We start from the raw sequence: 18,783 nt of genomic DNA on the forward strand, positions 1-18,783 counted from the left end.
TCATAAATAGATAGTAAATTTAAGGCGCCTCGAGCGGGAAAATATAGATATATAAAAGTATATGGACCTTTACGCACTAGTTTTAGGCAAATAAATAGATATAATAAGAAAATATCTATAGGAAAAGATTCGCGCAACAACAATCTATGGAAAAAAACGAGATGAAGACGATTGATTGAAGAATAAGCAAAATATTCGAAATTAAAAATCTACAGCGATTTGACAGATTCCGGTCGGCCATATGTAAACGAGTAAAAGTTAGAAATATAAAAAACAATCAATTGACATGAATCATTTTCGAATTAATCGTTCAAGAGTGAACAGACTGAAATTTTTAAGTGAAAGTGTGAAAAATTATTGATCTTACGAGGTATAATAATTTTTTTTTTATTACAATATTTATTCTGTACTTCAGAAGAATTATTATTGATTATATTCAATTATTCATTAATCTTTAATTAAACAATTATAAAATATATTAAAGAAAAACTAATCATCAGTTAGTGCTTCGATTATTTTTTATCATTTATAATCTCATTTTTCTAGCAAAATATCATTCATTACAAAATTTTCGAGGTTTTTTTACAGATGGCTAATAATAGCCAATCCCCAAGATCCAAATATTGCGGCAGCGGAGGCCCAGATTTGGAGAAAAGGCCGGCTTCTCGAACAAACTATAAGGAATTCTTAATAACAAATAATGTTATATGATAAAAAATATTTTTTTTAATATTCATCAAATTTTTGTAAAATTTTTGCAAGCAGCCCAAAATAAAAAGTTGTGTAAAGTTTATATGCTTTCTATATTCTTTATATATAAACATTTTTAGTACTGTAACTCAAGCTTTTATGTTAATTGTCTATTACACAGTCTGCTGCTATCTAAACTTTCGATAATGAATAGTTAAAAAATTTGGTAAAGTTACGACTTTATAATGAAACGACATTAAAAAAGATTGGATTATATTATTATATGAGTAAATGTCTATAAAGAATGTCCGTTCCTATAAATTAGCGAAAATTTACCTTTTAAACCGAGAAACGGACATTCTTGACCGGATTAACCCGAAGGAAAACACTAAAACTCTTTTCAAAAGAGCGTCAACTATTCATTATCGAGAGTTTAGATAGCTACAGATATCGTTGAATTCATCGAAAATTAACAGTAAACAACTGACACCACTACAAATTTGTATCTCACGTGCAAAAACTTGTTGACTAATCGTCAGACAAAGATAAACTTGATGCTCCAGCTTTCTTAATATTAAATGGACTATTCTGTAATGACATTCGCTTTTTCAAATTGCTTGTGTGAAATTCTGTAACTCGGATAGAATTTAATCGTATAGGATATCGTTCAGTTTTTGGAAAGTAATTTCCAATTTGAGTTTTGTAAATATTTTGAGTTGATCTAAATTAATGCTTATAAGCGTTGATACTATAAGAGATACGATTTTTTATCCTACACCGAATCTTTATTACACTTTTCTTGATGATTAAAAATGAAAAAAAGTGGCTACCGGTCATTCCAGAGTTACAGGAATTTGCACACACTTTCTGAGCCGTCGAAAAAATTTCTTCGATTCGTCGTCAACAATTGTGCTACAAATTTGCAGTAAATTTAAGTGAATTGTAAATTTTAGTGGAAAGTTACTGGCAAGATGTCAAATGTCAAAACCTTATTGGAATATCACATCACTATAAAAAAACAAAGAATTTTGAAACAGCTTAAGCCATTGTTCGAGATTCTAGTGATTGAAATTGATTCTTGTACATTGGCTTTTATAGGAATCACCATTAAAGTTACTCTAAAGTCACGTTTTCTTCAGAATTTCTTAGATAGTAACGAAACATATATTTTTTTGAGGACAAAACATTCCTTGTAATCTTTCTTTAACATCTGCAAGCCACTCATAATATTCTTCTAAGTATACTTAGAATATGCTAGAATGCTTCTTCTAAGTATGCTTAGAATATGCTAGAATAATACCTAGAATAAGCTTCTGTCAACAGTAATTTCCAGTTAGTCGAACAGAGAAAAGAACACTCCAGACAGAGAGGATAGACGGATGCAGAGGTCTAATCTTAATAGGCGCTTAAAGACGGACCTTTTACACGTATTAGCCAAACTTTTATGTAAACAATTGTATACCTGTTAGCCGAAATTTCGTCCAGATTTTTAACCCGGGATTGGACTTTTATACCAGCCCCTCTTCTCTGCACCAGGTGTTTGTCAGGCAGATTTCTTCGGGCAAGCATACAATACAAAATTAAACCACTGCGCAGACTCAGAACAAAACATTGTGTAGTGGGGAACGAACATTTGAAACATTATTGTATAAGTTCAGCTCTATAGGTCGGTAGTTCTCAGTACAACGTAGCGTAACATTGTAGCCGATACTATAAAAATAATATAGAATCCTGAAAGAGTAAGACAGACTGCCCTAACATTTATTTATAACAGTGTAACTACTCGCTCAGTAGTTTGACTTTTTCAATCTTCTTTGAACGTCTGTGATTACAAGTTGAAACCATTGTTCTATATTACATTAAACAGTCTACTGTAGTTTTAAAATAACTCAATGAAAAATTTACATAAAACAGAAATTAATAAGCACAAAATTATTTAGTGAAATAATTAAATTCAATTGCAGTATATAAAAACAGTGTGGTGAAGTATATGAGGTTCTACATTTTAAATATCCAATATACCATAAGAAAAGTCAGGTTAGTATCCACAACTTTATAATTATTATTGTAGCAAAGATTTTTTTCATCATACCGGCGTAAAAAGCTTACTCTTTCATTTAAGAAAGGTCGAACTTACTGCACAGATATGTTGAAAAATTATATCAAGCCCTAGAAAAGACAATCAGACTATTTTATTCTACGTGTTTACCACCTCCGTCTTCGGCTCAGGAGGTGACTTTATATGTGATTTAAACTAGTCTAATTTTCCTTCTTAGCATAAGTAAAAAATGTACTATTTTTATCAAAAAAAGATATCAAAATATTAAATATGACATTTTTTTTTTTTAGTTGCCGAGAATCCTAATTTCAGATATGGCAACCATTATCCATATTGATAATTGTTCAAGCATGTCTTTGCACTTAGCTTGCAAAAATCAAAATCTAGAACTTGTTAAAATTTTGCTGGAAAATGGTGAAAATCCAAATGCTATCGACGATGAAATGTTCACTCCTCTTCATCGAGCTTGCACATCGAAAAGTGACGTGACTGTAACAATAATCGAACTACTATTGAAACACAACGCAAATATTGAAGCGGCTGAGAATGAATGTCGTTGGACTCCACTTTTTACAGCTTGTCGCGAAGGAAATGATGTAGCAGTTAAATGTCTTTTAGAAAATCATGCTAACCCTAATACCATGGATTTGCTGGGTTATACACCTCTTCAATCGACAGCCTTTGTTAACCGGAATGGCACATGTATAAGTTTAATACAATTATTGTTACAATATCATGCCAATATTGAAGCTAGAGGTTTGATTAGCCGAACTCCACTTTTGTTGGCTTGTTACAATTGTAATTACATAGCAGCTAAATACTTATTAGATAATCATGCTGATCCTTTTGCTGTTGATAATAATCGTTCTACATCTCTTCACTTAGTTTCCACGGCAAATACCTTCAACAGTTCAACGAAAAATATGACTGTTCCGCTTATAGAACTATTACTACAACACCATGCGAATATTGAAGCTGTGGACAATATGAATAAGACTCCACTCATGATAGCGTGCACGAGTGCCAATCACGATGCCGTAAAATGTCTCTTAGATCATCATGCCAATGTCGAAGCTGTCGATGAACTAGGAACAACTCCACTTATGTTGGCTTGTTGGGAATGCAATTATGATACAATAAAATGTCTATTAGATCATCATGCCAATATCGAAGCTGTAGATGAACAAGGAACAACTCCACTTATTGCAGCGAGTAGAAATGGGAATAATAATGCAATAAAATGTCTATTGGATCATCATGCTAATATCGAAGCTGTAGATGAACAAGGAACAACTCCACTTATTGCAGCTTGTAGAAATAGAAATAATGATGCAATAAAATGTCTAGTGGATCATCATGCAAATATCGAAGCTGTAGATCGAGAGGGTAAGACTCCACTCATGATAGCTTTCAATGACGACAATCACGTTGCAATAAAATATCTTTTGGAACATCGTGCAAATATTGAAACTGTAGATTCAACAGTTTGGACTCCATTTATGGTAGCTTGTAATAATAATCATCATAATGCGATTAAACCACTTCTAGATTTTGAAGAATATCGAAAATTCAAAATTTTGCATTACTACGTTTCTAACTGTTCAAGAACACCTTTGCACTTTGCATGCAAAAATAATGATCTAGAACTTGTTAAAATTTTGCTGGAAAACGGCGAAAATCCAAATGCTATCGACGATGAAATGTTCACTCCTCTTCATCGAGCTTGCACATCGAAAAGTGACGTGACTGTAACAATAATCGAACTACTATTGAAACACAACGCAAATATTGAAGCGGCTGAAAATGAATGTGGTTGGACTCCACTTTTTATAGCTTGCATACATAATAATGATGTAGCAGTTAAATGTCTTCTGGAAAATCTCGCTAAGCCCAATGCTAATGATCGGATGGGTTATACACCTCTTCACTGGATTTGTTTCTGTAATAGTGATGACATAGCTTTAAGTATAGCACAATTTCTGCTACAAAATCATGCAAATATTGAAGCTAGAAGTTATAACGGTCGAACTCCGTTTTTGATGGCTTGTTATAATTCTAATTACGTAACAGCTAAATTCTTCTTGGATAATCATGCTAATATTTTTGCTATTGATAATGATGGTTTTACATCTCTCCACTTTGTTTGCGATAGAAAGAATGATATGACTGTTACGCTTATAGAACTACTGATACAACATTATGCAAATATCGAAGCTGTGAACAAAAAAGGTTGGACTCCACTCATGGTAGCTTCTAATCGTGGCAATTGCGATGCAATTCGATGTCTTTTCAATCATTATGCCAACGTAAATCATTCTGATAAAAATAATTCAACTGCTCTTCACATTGCTGTTGAACGGCAATCTGTGAAAACGACTGAATGTCTTATAGAATGTAATGCTGACATTAATCTTCTCGATAAAGAAAATCAAACGCCGTTCGAGAAAGCCGTAAAGATGTGGTCTCTTGATGAGAGCTGTTCTCGGTATATAAGAGACATTTTAAAATTTGAAGTAGTTAAATTGAAAGTCGCTGGATTGAAAATACATGATCATAATTTGAATATACTACATCAGCATGAGGAGGATATTTGTTTAACCAAACCAAGTTTGACAGCTGAGATTGAACGGATGAAAAAGAAAAAAATTCTTAATAATGAAATTACGTTATATAATGTGTTGGAAAAAAATATCTCTTTTCTTTGTCAATTTGTTACTGATGAAGGAATCCAGCAACAACTAAATGAGAAATACTTGAATAAAGATTTCCAATTATATATAAACATTGTTCAAAATCGATTCCGAGAAACAATAATTCAATACACACGAAATGACTTGATAAATCAGGCCATAGAGTATTTTAGGTTTAATATTAATCAACAATTACCTAATGAAATTCTGGACTGCATATTTGCTTCTTTAAGTATTAGTGAGTTAAAATGCTTTGGCAAGTCATTTCAGGATGCTCTTGGATGACGAGCAGTCTCATCTATAAAATATTACGTAAGATTAAGTAGCTCCAATTGTAAATATAAGAAACACTTCTTTAATAACATTGTGATATTTATAAATACTTTTAATAAATAATTTTTTACAATCGATCAACCAGCCTTTTCTACTTTTTCCTCACGACCACAGATTGTAATGGTTAATTTTATCTGAAAATTTGTTTAACTTAAATTTTTATATATATTGCATTTGAATCATTCAAGGCATATAATAATTAATACATAAACTAAAAAAAAATTTGAATCGAAATACGATAACTTTAGATAATTGGACTGTAAACATAGAAAACAATCAAAATGTCTATAAATAAGTTTTTACACTTATAAAATATTAATAGAAATATAAATAAATAATGGTTTTGATTTCTGAAAGGATACTCTTTTATAATAGTCAGGCACAATATGCTTTAAATTGTTGGGAACGTCAAATTTTACTTCAAAATGATCCTTTATTACCTTTTGTACTTTGTGATCCAGTAAATATGGATGATGCTCTAAATAGTAAGTAATTTCATTTTGAAAATCTAATTTTCAATTCTTAAAAACAAAATATTCTTTTGTCATAACCCTCCCGAAACTTATAGTTTCGTCCCGGTTCTGAGTTCCGAAAGCGACCGATTTCCTCCCCAGCGAAAGTCAGAAAAATCGTCTGCGTGCAAGCTTACTTACTTACAATTAAACGTGGTGAAACTCACTATAAATCTCCAAATTGATTTAAATTTTAACGCATATATATTTATTAACTATTTCTGGGGTAGTAATTTTATAACTTTCGTTAGCATTAGATACATATATTAACATATGAACGTAAGGAAATCGATGTTTTTTTTTAATCAAATAACATACACATATGCTAATTTTTCTAATACAAAAATATGACTCTAATTACAATTATTTTATTTTAATAAAATTTCTGAAAATAGTGCCACTCAATTTGAATACTGTGATTATTATTAAAATGGACTATTATATAAACGTACGATATTTTGCAATTTAATCGTATTCGTATATTTATTATTAAAAAACAGCTTTAAATTAATGATATATTGTAGTTTTCTATGGATCTAGGCAAGATCTAGAAAGTCGCGTGTAAAGGGTATATTTCCGCTACTTTCTAGATTTTGCTTATAGTGACTAGTAGTAGCTAGTTCATAGTCTTTAGCACTTATTTTTACTTTTGATAAATGTTATTTTCAAATCGTTACATTAGCTGCTATTCTAGCAGTTGAATAGTCAGTTAATCAATAGGGCAGTTAGTCGGTAAAATATATATCAATGAAGAATGTTAATAATTTTGAAACAGCTTAAGCCATTGTTCGAGATTCTAGTAATTAAAATTGTGTACATCGACTTTTATAGGAATCACCATCAAAGTTACTCTAAAGTCACGTTTCCTTCAAAATTACTTAGACCCTAACGAAACATGTGTTTTTTCGAGGACAAGCCACTCATAATATTATTCTAAGTATACTCAGTTAGAATAAGTTCCTGTCAATAATGATTCCCAGCTAGTCGAACAGAGAGAAGAACACTCCAGGTGTTCGTCAGGCAGACTTCGCGCAAGCATACAATACAAAATTAAACCACTGCGCAGACTCAGAACAAAACATTGTGTAGTGGGGAACGAACATTTAAAACATTATTGTATAAGTTCAGCTCTACTCTATAGGTCGGTAGTTTTCAGTACAACGTAGCGTAACATTGTAGCCGATACTATAAGAATAATATAGAATCCTGAAAGAGTAAGACAGACTGCCCTAACATTTATTTATAACAGAATAACTACTCGCTCTGTAGTTTAACTTCTTTAAGGATGTACGAGCGTTTACAGTTTTTACAGATTTTGGTCGGCCATATGTAAACGAGTAAGAGTTAGAAATATAAAAAACAATCTGTCAAATCGCTGTAGATTTTTAATTTCGGATATTTTGCTTATTCTTCAATCAATCGTCCTCATCTCGTTTCATTCCATAAATTGTTGTTGCGCGAATCTTTTCCTATAGATATTTTCTTATTATATCTATTTATTTGCCTAAAACTAGTGCGCAAGCTCCATATACTTTTATATATCTATATTTTTCCGCTCGAGGCGCCTTAAACTAGTCTAATTTTACTGCTACTCTCTTAAACTTAATCAGTGAAAACTGAAAAATATTCACTGATACACAGTAGTTTAAGTTCTTTAAGAAATTATCTAATACGAGATTTTTTTTTTATTTATTAAATTCTATCAGCATAAAAATAACTCATTTTAGTAAATTTTTCTGAAGTACCTTATTGTATACTATTTTACTCCAAAAGTTACCGAAATAGCGCAGTTCATACAAAGAGAAAAATTGATAAAATAATCCCAAATACTAAAACTGATGATATTACCATTAAAACGGATGATCATGTAAATCTTCACAAATGATACTGTTATTGAGTTATTATCATAAACTACAATTAATAAGTCATTTTTTTCTACCAACTTGATTTTTCAATTATTTCATTAATAGCCAATAAACATTTAAATTAACAATGGAAAGGAAAGAATTTCTCGATTCAATTGAAATTTGGATTTCATTTTGTTGTTAAATTTAAGAGAACTTAAATATATTAGAGAGATTATTAATATATTTTTAGTATAATATTAAACGATAATATGACAAATAATACTAATATTATTATTATTTACGTTATAATAATGATCATTGTATGATTAGTAGTAATCAATGTTAAAAATATATTATTATTATTTAAAAATTTTCTAAATCGTGATTTATTTTCGAAAAATAAGTGTTAATTTCGTAAAATTACATTCGAAAACGGAATAAAACGACATTCATTGAATTATATAACGTTGAATTATTATTGAAATCCATCGATGAACCCACTCTTCCTCTGAACTGTTTTTGTTTTCGTTTTTACTTTAACAGCTGGTAGATATAAATCTTCAGGATTAAAATCATTTTGTGTTACTTCCTGAATTGACTCGGCTTTATTTTCATTCGGAATTTCAATAGGAACATTTCGTTCAAAATGTTGTTGAGAAACACTCACTAACTCTTGAGACTCTATAGGTGTAAATGGAAAAGAGTCTTCATCGTCATCATCAAATATTGGTTGAGATTCTGGTATTTCTTCTTCATCAGCCATTTCTAGCCAATTTAAAACTTTTTCATGTTGATTTGAAGATGTTCCATCTTCAAGTTCATCTTTCATTTCCCATACTGCTAATAATTCTGGCGCTAATAAATCAACATAAGATTTTAATTTTTCCAGCGGTTGCCTCCAATACTCGGGAACATAACTTTCTTCTTTAGGCTTTATTGAGTATTTAAGTTCTGCGTTTGAAAAAGCTATGAAAATGGATGATTAGCCCAACATTAATAAAAATATTTTTTTTTCAAGAATTATAAATTATATTTTTAAATAAAATTGCTTACTATTTAGAGCATCTTCCATATTTACTCGATCACAAAGTACAAAAGGTAATAAAGGATCATCTTGAAGTAAAATTTGACGTTCCCAACAATTTAAAGCATATTGTGCCTGACTATTATAAAAAGGCATCCTTTCAGAATTTTTATCATGAGTAATACATTGATAAAATATATCCCCTGTTAATAAAACAAAATATATTATTAAAACCTGCTCAATAAAAATGGACATAATTAATTAATTAGTTACCGATTGAATTTTGAGAGAAAATGAACGCATTGTTATCTTCCGTCACTTTTAGGTGAACACCAGCTGTACTAAGTTGAAATCGAGGGGTTAAAAGAGGGTCTAAGCACTTGCCTAAACTCTGACATTTTTTCAAAGTATCTGAAATACTTGGTGGCACTTTAGGTAGATAATAAGAATGAGGATAATCATTCCAACTATTTATGATAACTGACTTATCTGTACAAACTTGGCCAGACATCAAAACTATTTCCTGATCTCCACTATTAAAATTATTTTAAATAAATATTAATAATATTTTTCATACAACAATTATGTAGTAAATTTTACTAATAATTAAGATAATTACTAATCAGCGACAGATCCTTGAAGGGGAGTACTTTTTAATTGATGAGTCCATTTTTGATGAACACACTCAGTAGGTGTCCGGTCATCACATAGCAAAATACTATGAGATGTTCCAAGATAAAGCCGAGATTCTCGAGTACTAAATAGCTGTAGAGAAATACGTTCACAATGTTCTAGGTATGATTTTGGGCACATTGATAGTACTGGTCCATCCATTTCTGCCTATAAAAAATTCACATCATTTTTCAACTGATAAAAGTTGTAGAATAAATTTACAAAAATTTAATCTTACTCTAGTATCAAAGTAATATAAACAACATCTGTTAGTGTAAATAAGTAAGTCTGGATTCAATAAATTATACTTTACACTTCCCCAATTATCATCTAATTTTTGATTCAATTTTATATCTCCTTTACTTATAACTTTCCTGTTGAAAAACGTTGAAATAATAAAAGTGTAAAGAAATAAAAACAAATTATAAAAATTTAAAATACCCTGTTGTTATATCGCATACTTCCATTGTTTGATTAGCATCTAAAGTACAATATTGATTAGAATCATTTGGAGGTAAATCAGCACTGATGAACGGAATGGTTGACGATTTAGTATCGAATGGTATTAATTGTAATTTTCCATTATTTTCGGAAAGACTAAGCAATGTACATTCATTTTTTAATCTGGCTAAAATTTGACCTGAAATTTCAATCAAAGCATATTTTATTATTACGATATTTTTTGGTATAAATCTGTAAAAGAAAATAAATTATTAAATTTTTAGTCAGAGTATAAACTATTTACGTACAGGTAGATGATGTTTTGTATCTAAGCTCATAAACTGTATTGTCCAAAGACAATTTTGAAGCATTTTTATAATCAGGTTTCCATATAAAATTATTTCCATAACTTAGAGGCATTGTCACTGAAAGTTAAATGAAATTTAATAATGACTTCTAATTCAAATAATTTTCATTCAACACTTTTAATGCATATACCAAGTTCATTCATATATGGAAAAATCAAAATAAATTGGTTGTTCAATGTAAGTCCAGTTAATGATCCGCCCGTGTAATACCAATTATATTCCTGTAATATATAGAAAGATTTTGATTGTTTTTATTCTTTATTCATTAGTAAAATCATTAAAATACCCCTTGGAAGAGTGGATCAGGATCCATTTGTATAATATCTGATAAATCAGCAAGATATCGAGGTAAGATAGTTTCTTTTTTGTCGCCTTCAGTAGTCCACTGTAGATCTTTCTTCATCATAAACTGATGATCTGAAAAAGATGGAAGAATTAATGAATGAAAATAAATATTTTTAGATTTGCTTACCAGTTTGATGTTTCTGATAATTGTCCAATATTCTATCAATATCATCCTGGATAATACTTTTAGTGAAAAGAATATCTGTCACAGGATCACTCATCGTTAAAACTGAACAAAAATTTTTTCCATCACGATAATGATTTTTGTAAAATCTTAATAAATATAATAATTGAATTTTAATACAAATAAAAACGATAAATAACATTTTTACGTACGACATTTAGTGTTCTTAGAAGGTGGTAATAAAGGTTTTGGCAAATCAGAACTGTAAGGATAGCTTTTATACATATCCATTACATTTCCTAAATCCCATTTTTCCACCCTAGGTGTTTTATTAAAATTTATTCCAGGAATACAATAATGAGGATAATAGAACAAAGTATTTTCAGCTGATCTTTCTTGTAAATTAAGTTCTTTTTTTTTGTTTGGAAATCCTGATCTTCTAGGTTTGGCTGCTCGACGTGGAGGCATGTTGATATTACTTACATACAGTCAACAAATCAAACTTATACCAATCAAAACCGAATATTTAACACTTTTTATAATTGCATAGTATTTTTTTTATTAATCAAATACACTCTTTTAAATCCTCACAACATGAACATAAACAAAAACCTTAAGTTACACATTTGGAAACCATGTGCATTTAAGTCATCTTTTCATGTGAACGACTGTCGCAATCCGCCATTTTTTAGCGCAAAGTAAGTTTCCTTCGAAATTTAATTACAAGAAAATTGTTAATTACAAAGTATTGTAGACTTAAATTACAATGTTGTTGTTGTTAATCTTACTTTATAATATTTTAACAAGAAATTTTAGTAGATAATATATTTTTCAACAGACTATCCTAACATTTAAACAATTGTCTTAATACGAATGTATTAATTTGATTCATATTTTTGGTTTACTAATTCATCGTAATCATTAATCCATTTTTTAATTAAATTTCGATGGATATCACGAGCTCTGATAACTCCATGAGGATCTGCAGAATTAGCACCTCTCAAGTCAAGACCATGAGCAGCGTTAGGAATAACCACTGCTATAGCTGAACGTGTTAAATCTTTTAGAACTCCACCAGCAGACCATGGATCCATTAATCCATTACTAAATACTATATTTGTTGCTGTTTCAAAATCCGTACATCCATATTGTTTACAAATAATTTGATCATTAGGTACAACTTTATAATTTTTTTTACAATATTCAGCAATCTCTTTTAAATTCCAAGATTGTGGTTCAAACATATCATTAATGCCATCACTACATATAGGCATTACCAATTCAGTACAAGTTTGATAATCCCATCCAATTGTTCCTAATTCAGGAATTCCACTTTCTATATCTATGCAAGGATTTTGACCAGTGAAATTAGCATAAACGTCGATTCCTTTCTTCAAGATCATTAAAAGTTTTTCATGAGGTAAGTCATTCTTAGTAAAGTGTTTACAAAAGTGCTGAAAATAATTATTGATTTAGTTTAATATCAATCATCATATTAATGCTATAATTATTATTTTATCCAGAAAATATTTTAACCTTGATCGAAAAAGCTGGAAGTGGTGCAGGAAAATCAATTGGATAAGGATAATTAGCCATAGCTAAAGTAATATAAATATTACTTAGCCAATCTTTGAGTTTTTGTACATCAGATTTACTTCTAAGTGGTTTACATAGATTCCACATTATAAATAACCATCGCTTGCCACTTGCTACAAGTAAAAATATATACAAAATAATTGAAAATAACAAGTAACTACTCACTAAAAAATTCTTTAAGTTTGTCCATTTTTTAATTAATATATTTGTATTATTTATAGTACCTGTAGATGTTAGATTCGTTATGGCATCCCAAGATTGACGAATGGCTTTTGAACAAATAGGATTAGTATTTCGAAAGTCTGATGTTACAATGCGCGTAAACAAGTGGCAGTCTGTGATATTAGAAAATTGCAAAATTGGAGCTGATGCTGCAATAGCTCTATAAAAATAAAAGCACTTTGATGAAATTAATAACAATTGAAAATAGTGTATTTCTACAAACCCTTGTACTATATGAGGATATTTAAGACGCATCCAAGCAGCTAATTGACCAGCATAAGAACCACCAAAAACAATCACTGGACTATGTTTCAATTTGTTATCAGTTCGAAGGAATTCTATGAGATTTACATAATCCAACAGAGCTTGTTGTGTATTCAAATACTCAAGATTTTTAACACTAGAAAATGTTTTATTTCCAAAAGGTAAAGATTCTCCATAATAACGATGTTCAGCAAAAATGATCAAGGCACCAAATATTGGTGCAATATCCCACAAAAATCCCTAAATTTAAAACTTATGTTAATCAAGCATTAATCTGAGATAAAGTAAGCAGTTAGATACATACTGAAATTTTTGCAAAGATTTCAATTTTTCCTTCATTGCCAAGATGAAAAAAAATTGGTGCATTTATTTCTTTTTGCCATGTATTATTAACAAGATAACGTATTTCAAATTTACGATCATCTACAAAGCTAAAATGATTTATCTAAAAAAAAAAGATCCAACCAATCTTTTAATATCACATTGTAATAATGAGTATATGTATGAAATTGAATATAAATAATTTCATCTTGCTTAATTCTTTTAATACTAATTATAAAGCAAGGTGAGAAACATGATCTCCTAGAGAAAGTATTTAACTTAAATTTACTCACAGGTACTTTAAATTTTCGAATGACATAATTGTATTTCAATCCATCGATAACAATTTCTTCATCAGTGTTATTTTCTAATTCAATTGAACATGCTTCAATAGCACATTGAAAAATGATTAATAAATTAAATATCAAAAACTTTAAAATATTCATGCTTCGTAGACACACGTTTACTAAAGTGTTCACATTAAAAATTACTGATAAAAATTATTATTATTATTATTTTTCGTCTATTTTCTCTTTATTTCTTTTTATCTATTATTGTTATTTGCAATACGATCAGACACAAATTGATTTTAAAAATGAAGATTCAAAGATCTATTTTTTTTGCCCTTGAGGAAATTTTTTAAATTTAAATGACTACCTCTCCTGACATCTACAGGATCCAAGCTGAATCGTAGCTACCTGAAGTAGTTTTTAATGAGCTTCATGTTTCAGTAGCCGAATGAAAATGAGATCAATAGTCCCAAGAATCCCCTAGGCTTCGTGTTTTTTTAGTCTCCCCGACAAATTATAAGAAGAATGCCGTAAATCGAAACAGGAAAGCATAGAGGGTGAGGGTCATAAAAGTTAGGCGTGTCGGCGTCTATTTTGCGAATTGTTTGTGGATTGTTTAATGTTTTTAGAGTAATTTTCGAATCATCATCAAGTACTTCAGTATAAGATATATTTCTCAGGAATGTGAAAAATGTTCAAAGTAACGGAGAAGTTGATAAGAATGTATCAGGACGCTTGATCTGATACAGTTGACTAAATTGTACATAATAGAAATCAATTATGAAACTTGTATGAGAACGATCTCGTTAACTTGACTGTGTACTTAGACAGAGGGTGATAGAAAGGTTTAGGGAATGAATATATGGGGTGATATAAAGGCGAAGGCCTATCCCTATGCTGTGGTATGGAGACAGAGAGTATAAAGTCGGGGGCTAGTGAGCATAGCCATAGCCACCACAGCCGGAGTTCTTCTAAACATCATCGTTCACACACCAACAAATCTCAACATCATCGACAACATTCCCACCGAAGCTCCAGGTGATTATTATTCACATATTCACGTCAATAAACTCATAATTATTTGCAATAAATTTGTACAAAAAACTTTTGCAACCTGAACATTATCATTTTATCATTTCAAAATAACTTTATGACATATAAAAGATTATTCTTTAATAGTTTTTCAATTAATAGACAAGCAAAACATTAACTTTTCAATTAACTAATATCGAAACCGGTCTTTATCAATTTTAAAGATATATAATTTTCTTTTAATTTAAATTTTATATTAAAAATCACTGGTATTACTAATTGGATTTCTAAATTCAAAATTCATTACTTTCTTTATTAAAATTCTTGTTATTGATTATTTATTTTAGAAGATATTATTCTGATATTTAAAATAGCAATTGACTTTTAAACTTTTTAAAAATTCTATCAATATGAACTCACAATTTAATAAAATAAAAGCTGAAACTTTTAAATTTAGTGTATAATAATATATTCATGATTTCTTACAGAAATAATAGAAGTCAAAGAAAAGACCGACCTAATCTGGATATAACAGAGATGGCTCCATTTCAAACAACAGTGAACGTACGAGGCAACAGTGTGGATAACGTTGGCCCGGAAGTGATACAAGTAGAAATTTTACCTCAGGATGAAAACTGGGGTGAAAATACAACAGCTGTTACGGGAAATACATCAGATAGATCAGAATCAACAGAGGATGTTAGTCACTGGCCTAGTGAAACAGACGGAGCTTTTAATTTCACATGCAATCGATATCTTGGACCAATTATAGCAATGGCTCTGGGAATAGGTGCCTTTTTAAGTCCTATAGCGATGGTAGTTCTACCCAAATTAGGATTTTTTCCCGATTCTTCAACGGTACTAACAATGCAACAGAGATTACAGTTATTATCATGCAATGCAGAATGTAAAGGACAATTGTTAGGACTAGCATTCAAACTGGTATTATTGGCGATTGGAAGTTGGGCTGTTTTTTTACGCCCACGAGGTGCTACATTACCTCGAATATTTTTCTTTAGAGCTGGAGTACTTGTTTTAACATTACTTTGCATCTGTACTTATTGGCTATTTTATGTTGTACAGGTAAGATGCTTTTTCTGTTTAAATAATTTTCTTTCTTTTCATAATACTTAACTAATTTTTGAAATTGTTGATAGGTCACTGAAAGTGCAAAAACAGCAGCAAATGGAGAAATAACAGAGTACAAAAGTCTTGTAAATTATGCTGGCACGTTCGCAGACACGCTTCTTTTTATCCACTACGTAGCAATCCTACTCATTGAAATTCGTCATCTACAGCCAATGTTTTACATAAAAGTTGTACGATCACCTGATGGCGAGTCTCGTTCATATGCTATTGGTCATTTGTCTATACAAAGAGCTGCTGTGTGGGTTTTAGAAAAATATTATACAGAATTTCCTATTTATAATCCATATTTAGACCGGTTACCGGTTTCAAAATCAGGTCGAAAACAATCAAGTTTTAAATTTTATGATGTGGATGGTGGAGTAAATACAAGTATCACTCAACAACAGAGATCTGGAGGTGATCGAGCTATGCTAGCTGCTCAAGCTCGTCGAAGAGATTCAAGTCACAATGAAAGATTTTATGAAGAACACGAGTATGAAAGACGAGTAAGAAAACGAAGAGCTCGATTAATTACAGCAGCAGAAGAAGCATTTGCTCACATCAAAAGACTTCATTCTGAAGCAGAATTGGCACCAAATCCTGGTCCCATGGACCCAATGGAAGCAGCTCAAGCAGTCTTTCCATCAATGGCACGGGCCTTACAAAAATATTTACGAGTAACCAGGCAGCAACCTCGACATTCAGTGGAATCGATTTTAGGTCGTTTGGCACGATGTTTAGCTCAAGATGCAGCACCTAAAGCCTTCTTGGAACCATTTTTTACTGCTACTCCAGTACTTTCTAACGAAAAAGAGAGGCAAAGAAATTCGCATAATTGGGCTCTCGTTTGTGAAGGTGAATTACCGTCAAGGCCTTTATCATCAGGATGTGAGTTTCAACTTCGTCAAGGAGAAGTAGCTTTATTGTGCACGGTTTACAGGCTACCACACTTTAGTCTTACTGAACAATTAGCACATCCTAAATCGAATAAGTTTCTTTTGAGACTCAACTCTGAAACGTCTGTTTAACAGCTGTTTAATAGATATTATCTTGATCAAGTGTTGAGTCAGATAGAAAAAAAACTTAGAAACAAAAGTCATAACGAAGAACCCCTGCTGTTAACAGGTTTAGAATAGTATTACTATGCATTCAACTGCGAAAGATATCCATAAAATAGGATATACTGTCCATTAAATTTTTTTTTAATGTATAATTTTAGAGATTTAACAATCAACATTCGAAAATTTTATGAGATTATGTATTTTATAAATTGATAAAGAATTTATAAGATAATTAATGTCAATTTTATGAGTTGCTATGAATTGATAAAATATAAATTTTATGTATGTATTTTTATACATAAGAAAAATAATGGACAGTTTACTTTTTCAGGTGAAAAAAAAAAGATTTTAATAATAGATTTGAAAAATTATTAATTCAAGTACTTAAGTGTGCGAGGTCAAATAATTGATAATATGATGTAGTTTATACATCATATCTAAATACCGTACTCTGCCTTTTCTATACGTACAATCAGATTACGTAGCTATAATTCTGCATTTGAGAAAATCAAGGCATAAAAAAGATATTTTTTAAACAACCATTTAGTCATAGCTTTCAAATAATTTAATTGACGCTTCAATCAATTTGTAGGCCAGGCACAAAGATAATAATAAAAAATACGATAGACTGTTTCTATTGACATTACTATAAACAATATATGAAGCATTTTTCACAATAATTGAATGGTAATTTTTAATGATTTTTCATTAAAAATATTATCTTGATGCATTTGCAAGCACAAAAGAGCGCTTATATTTGTAACTTGCCAAAGTGTGATTTTTGGAAATATGAATGAATTATGAGATTCAGTTGTATCAAATATTTGTCATATATATTTAATTGATCTATATCAAGTTTAGTAATATTCTAATTTATAAGAATCATTGATAAACTTTAGATAACTTTATGTTTATAACTACATATCATCTACAGTTGATTGTCTTTATTATTTTTGAATTAAGCCAATTTCTAGATGAAACATAATAATAAGATAGATCGTTGAATAACTTGAATAATGAATTGACCTTATAAAGGAAATATCTTGAAAATAGTAGTTAATTTTTTTTATTACTTTTTTAAAATAATAAAAAAAAGTGAAGTGATTCTCTTTAAATATTGATACTCATTAAATTTTTACATTAATTTATTATTGACTAAGAATTTTGTACTACTTTTTATATCATTTATCAGATTAATTAGTAATATGAATAAGTATGTAATTTTTTATGCCAATTTATACTCTATGTTGATTATTTATGTGTGAAAGTAACGTGACAATGTAACTCTATGATGGCTCATCGATGTCAGCTTTAATTTTAACGAAAATGATGACAGATAATATCACTAATTCATGACACAGTAATTTATTTAAATGCAACAAAGATGAAATGTTAAGAATAGGTGCAAATTATTGATAGAATTGATGAGATTAAAATTAAATCTCATATTGCAATACAATAATATAATAGGCGTGCTAAACTGTTTGTACAGTCACATTTCTAAAAATTATAAATGGATGAAAGATAATTTAATTGTGGAATAAAAGTCGAATTTTATATGTAAATAATTCGTATTTATTGAATATCCTTAGAAAATTAAATCTATTTAGTAAAAAATATTTGTAAAATTTTATTATGTATATAAAATTCCCGCTAGGACAAAGTATCGTATTGCCATCTGGCATTACTGGACGAAATTGTCACATGAAAATAGGGAGCGTGACATCCGTCCCCAATAAGATGTCAGTCAAAGGCATTTTTACA

General features: G+C 30.0%; 4 protein-coding genes across 4 annotated transcripts; 2 read left to right on the forward strand and 2 right to left on the reverse strand.

Moving 5' to 3' along the window:
• Positions 1-3,063: 3,063 nt before the first annotated feature.
• On the forward strand, positions 3,064-5,724 carry LOC118064618 (ankyrin-1-like). Its single transcript, XM_035079331.1, has one exon. The coding sequence runs from the start codon at positions 3,064-3,066 to the stop codon at positions 5,722-5,724; it is 2,661 nt and encodes an 886-aa protein (XP_034935222.1).
• A 2,758-nt stretch (positions 5,725-8,482) lies between these two features.
• TAF1C-like (TATA box-binding protein-associated factor RNA polymerase I subunit C-like) lies at positions 8,483-11,912 on the reverse strand. The gene is made up of 11 exons (XM_035079889.1): positions 11,318-11,912; positions 11,109-11,210; positions 10,923-11,053; positions 10,767-10,857; positions 10,577-10,693; positions 10,269-10,467; positions 10,066-10,201; positions 9,775-9,995; positions 9,429-9,688; positions 9,185-9,358; positions 8,483-9,097 (listed from the first exon to the last, which is right to left on the reverse strand). Exons 1-11 carry the CDS (start codon positions 11,571-11,573, stop codon positions 8,607-8,609), a joined length of 2,178 nt encoding a protein of 725 aa, XP_034935780.1. The 5' UTR covers positions 11,574-11,912; the 3' UTR covers positions 8,483-8,606.
• On the reverse strand, positions 11,639-14,068 carry LOC118064940 (lysosomal Pro-X carboxypeptidase-like). The gene is made up of 6 exons (XM_035079902.1): positions 13,802-14,068; positions 13,492-13,632; positions 13,147-13,427; positions 12,926-13,083; positions 12,642-12,814; positions 11,639-12,559 (listed from the first exon to the last, which is right to left on the reverse strand). The coding sequence occupies exons 1-6, from the start codon at positions 13,952-13,954 to the stop codon at positions 11,984-11,986; spliced, it is 1,482 nt and encodes a 493-aa protein (XP_034935793.1). The 5' UTR covers positions 13,955-14,068; the 3' UTR covers positions 11,639-11,983.
• A 227-nt stretch (positions 14,069-14,295) lies between these two features.
• On the forward strand, positions 14,296-17,874 carry Vang (Strabismus domain-containing protein Vang). The gene is made up of 3 exons (XM_035079878.1): positions 14,296-14,836; positions 15,319-15,913; positions 15,988-17,874. The coding sequence occupies exons 1-3, from the start codon at positions 14,703-14,705 to the stop codon at positions 16,984-16,986; spliced, it is 1,728 nt and encodes a 575-aa protein (XP_034935769.1). The 5' UTR covers positions 14,296-14,702; the 3' UTR covers positions 16,987-17,874.
• Positions 17,875-18,783: the final 909 nt, after the last annotated feature.

Source organism: Chelonus insularis, unplaced genomic scaffold, assembly GCF_013357705.1.
Source record: "Chelonus insularis isolate UGA/USDA-ARS -01 unplaced genomic scaffold, ASM1335770v1 contig_117_pilon, whole genome shotgun sequence".
Taxonomy (NCBI): domain Eukaryota; kingdom Metazoa; phylum Arthropoda; class Insecta; order Hymenoptera; family Braconidae; genus Chelonus; species Chelonus insularis.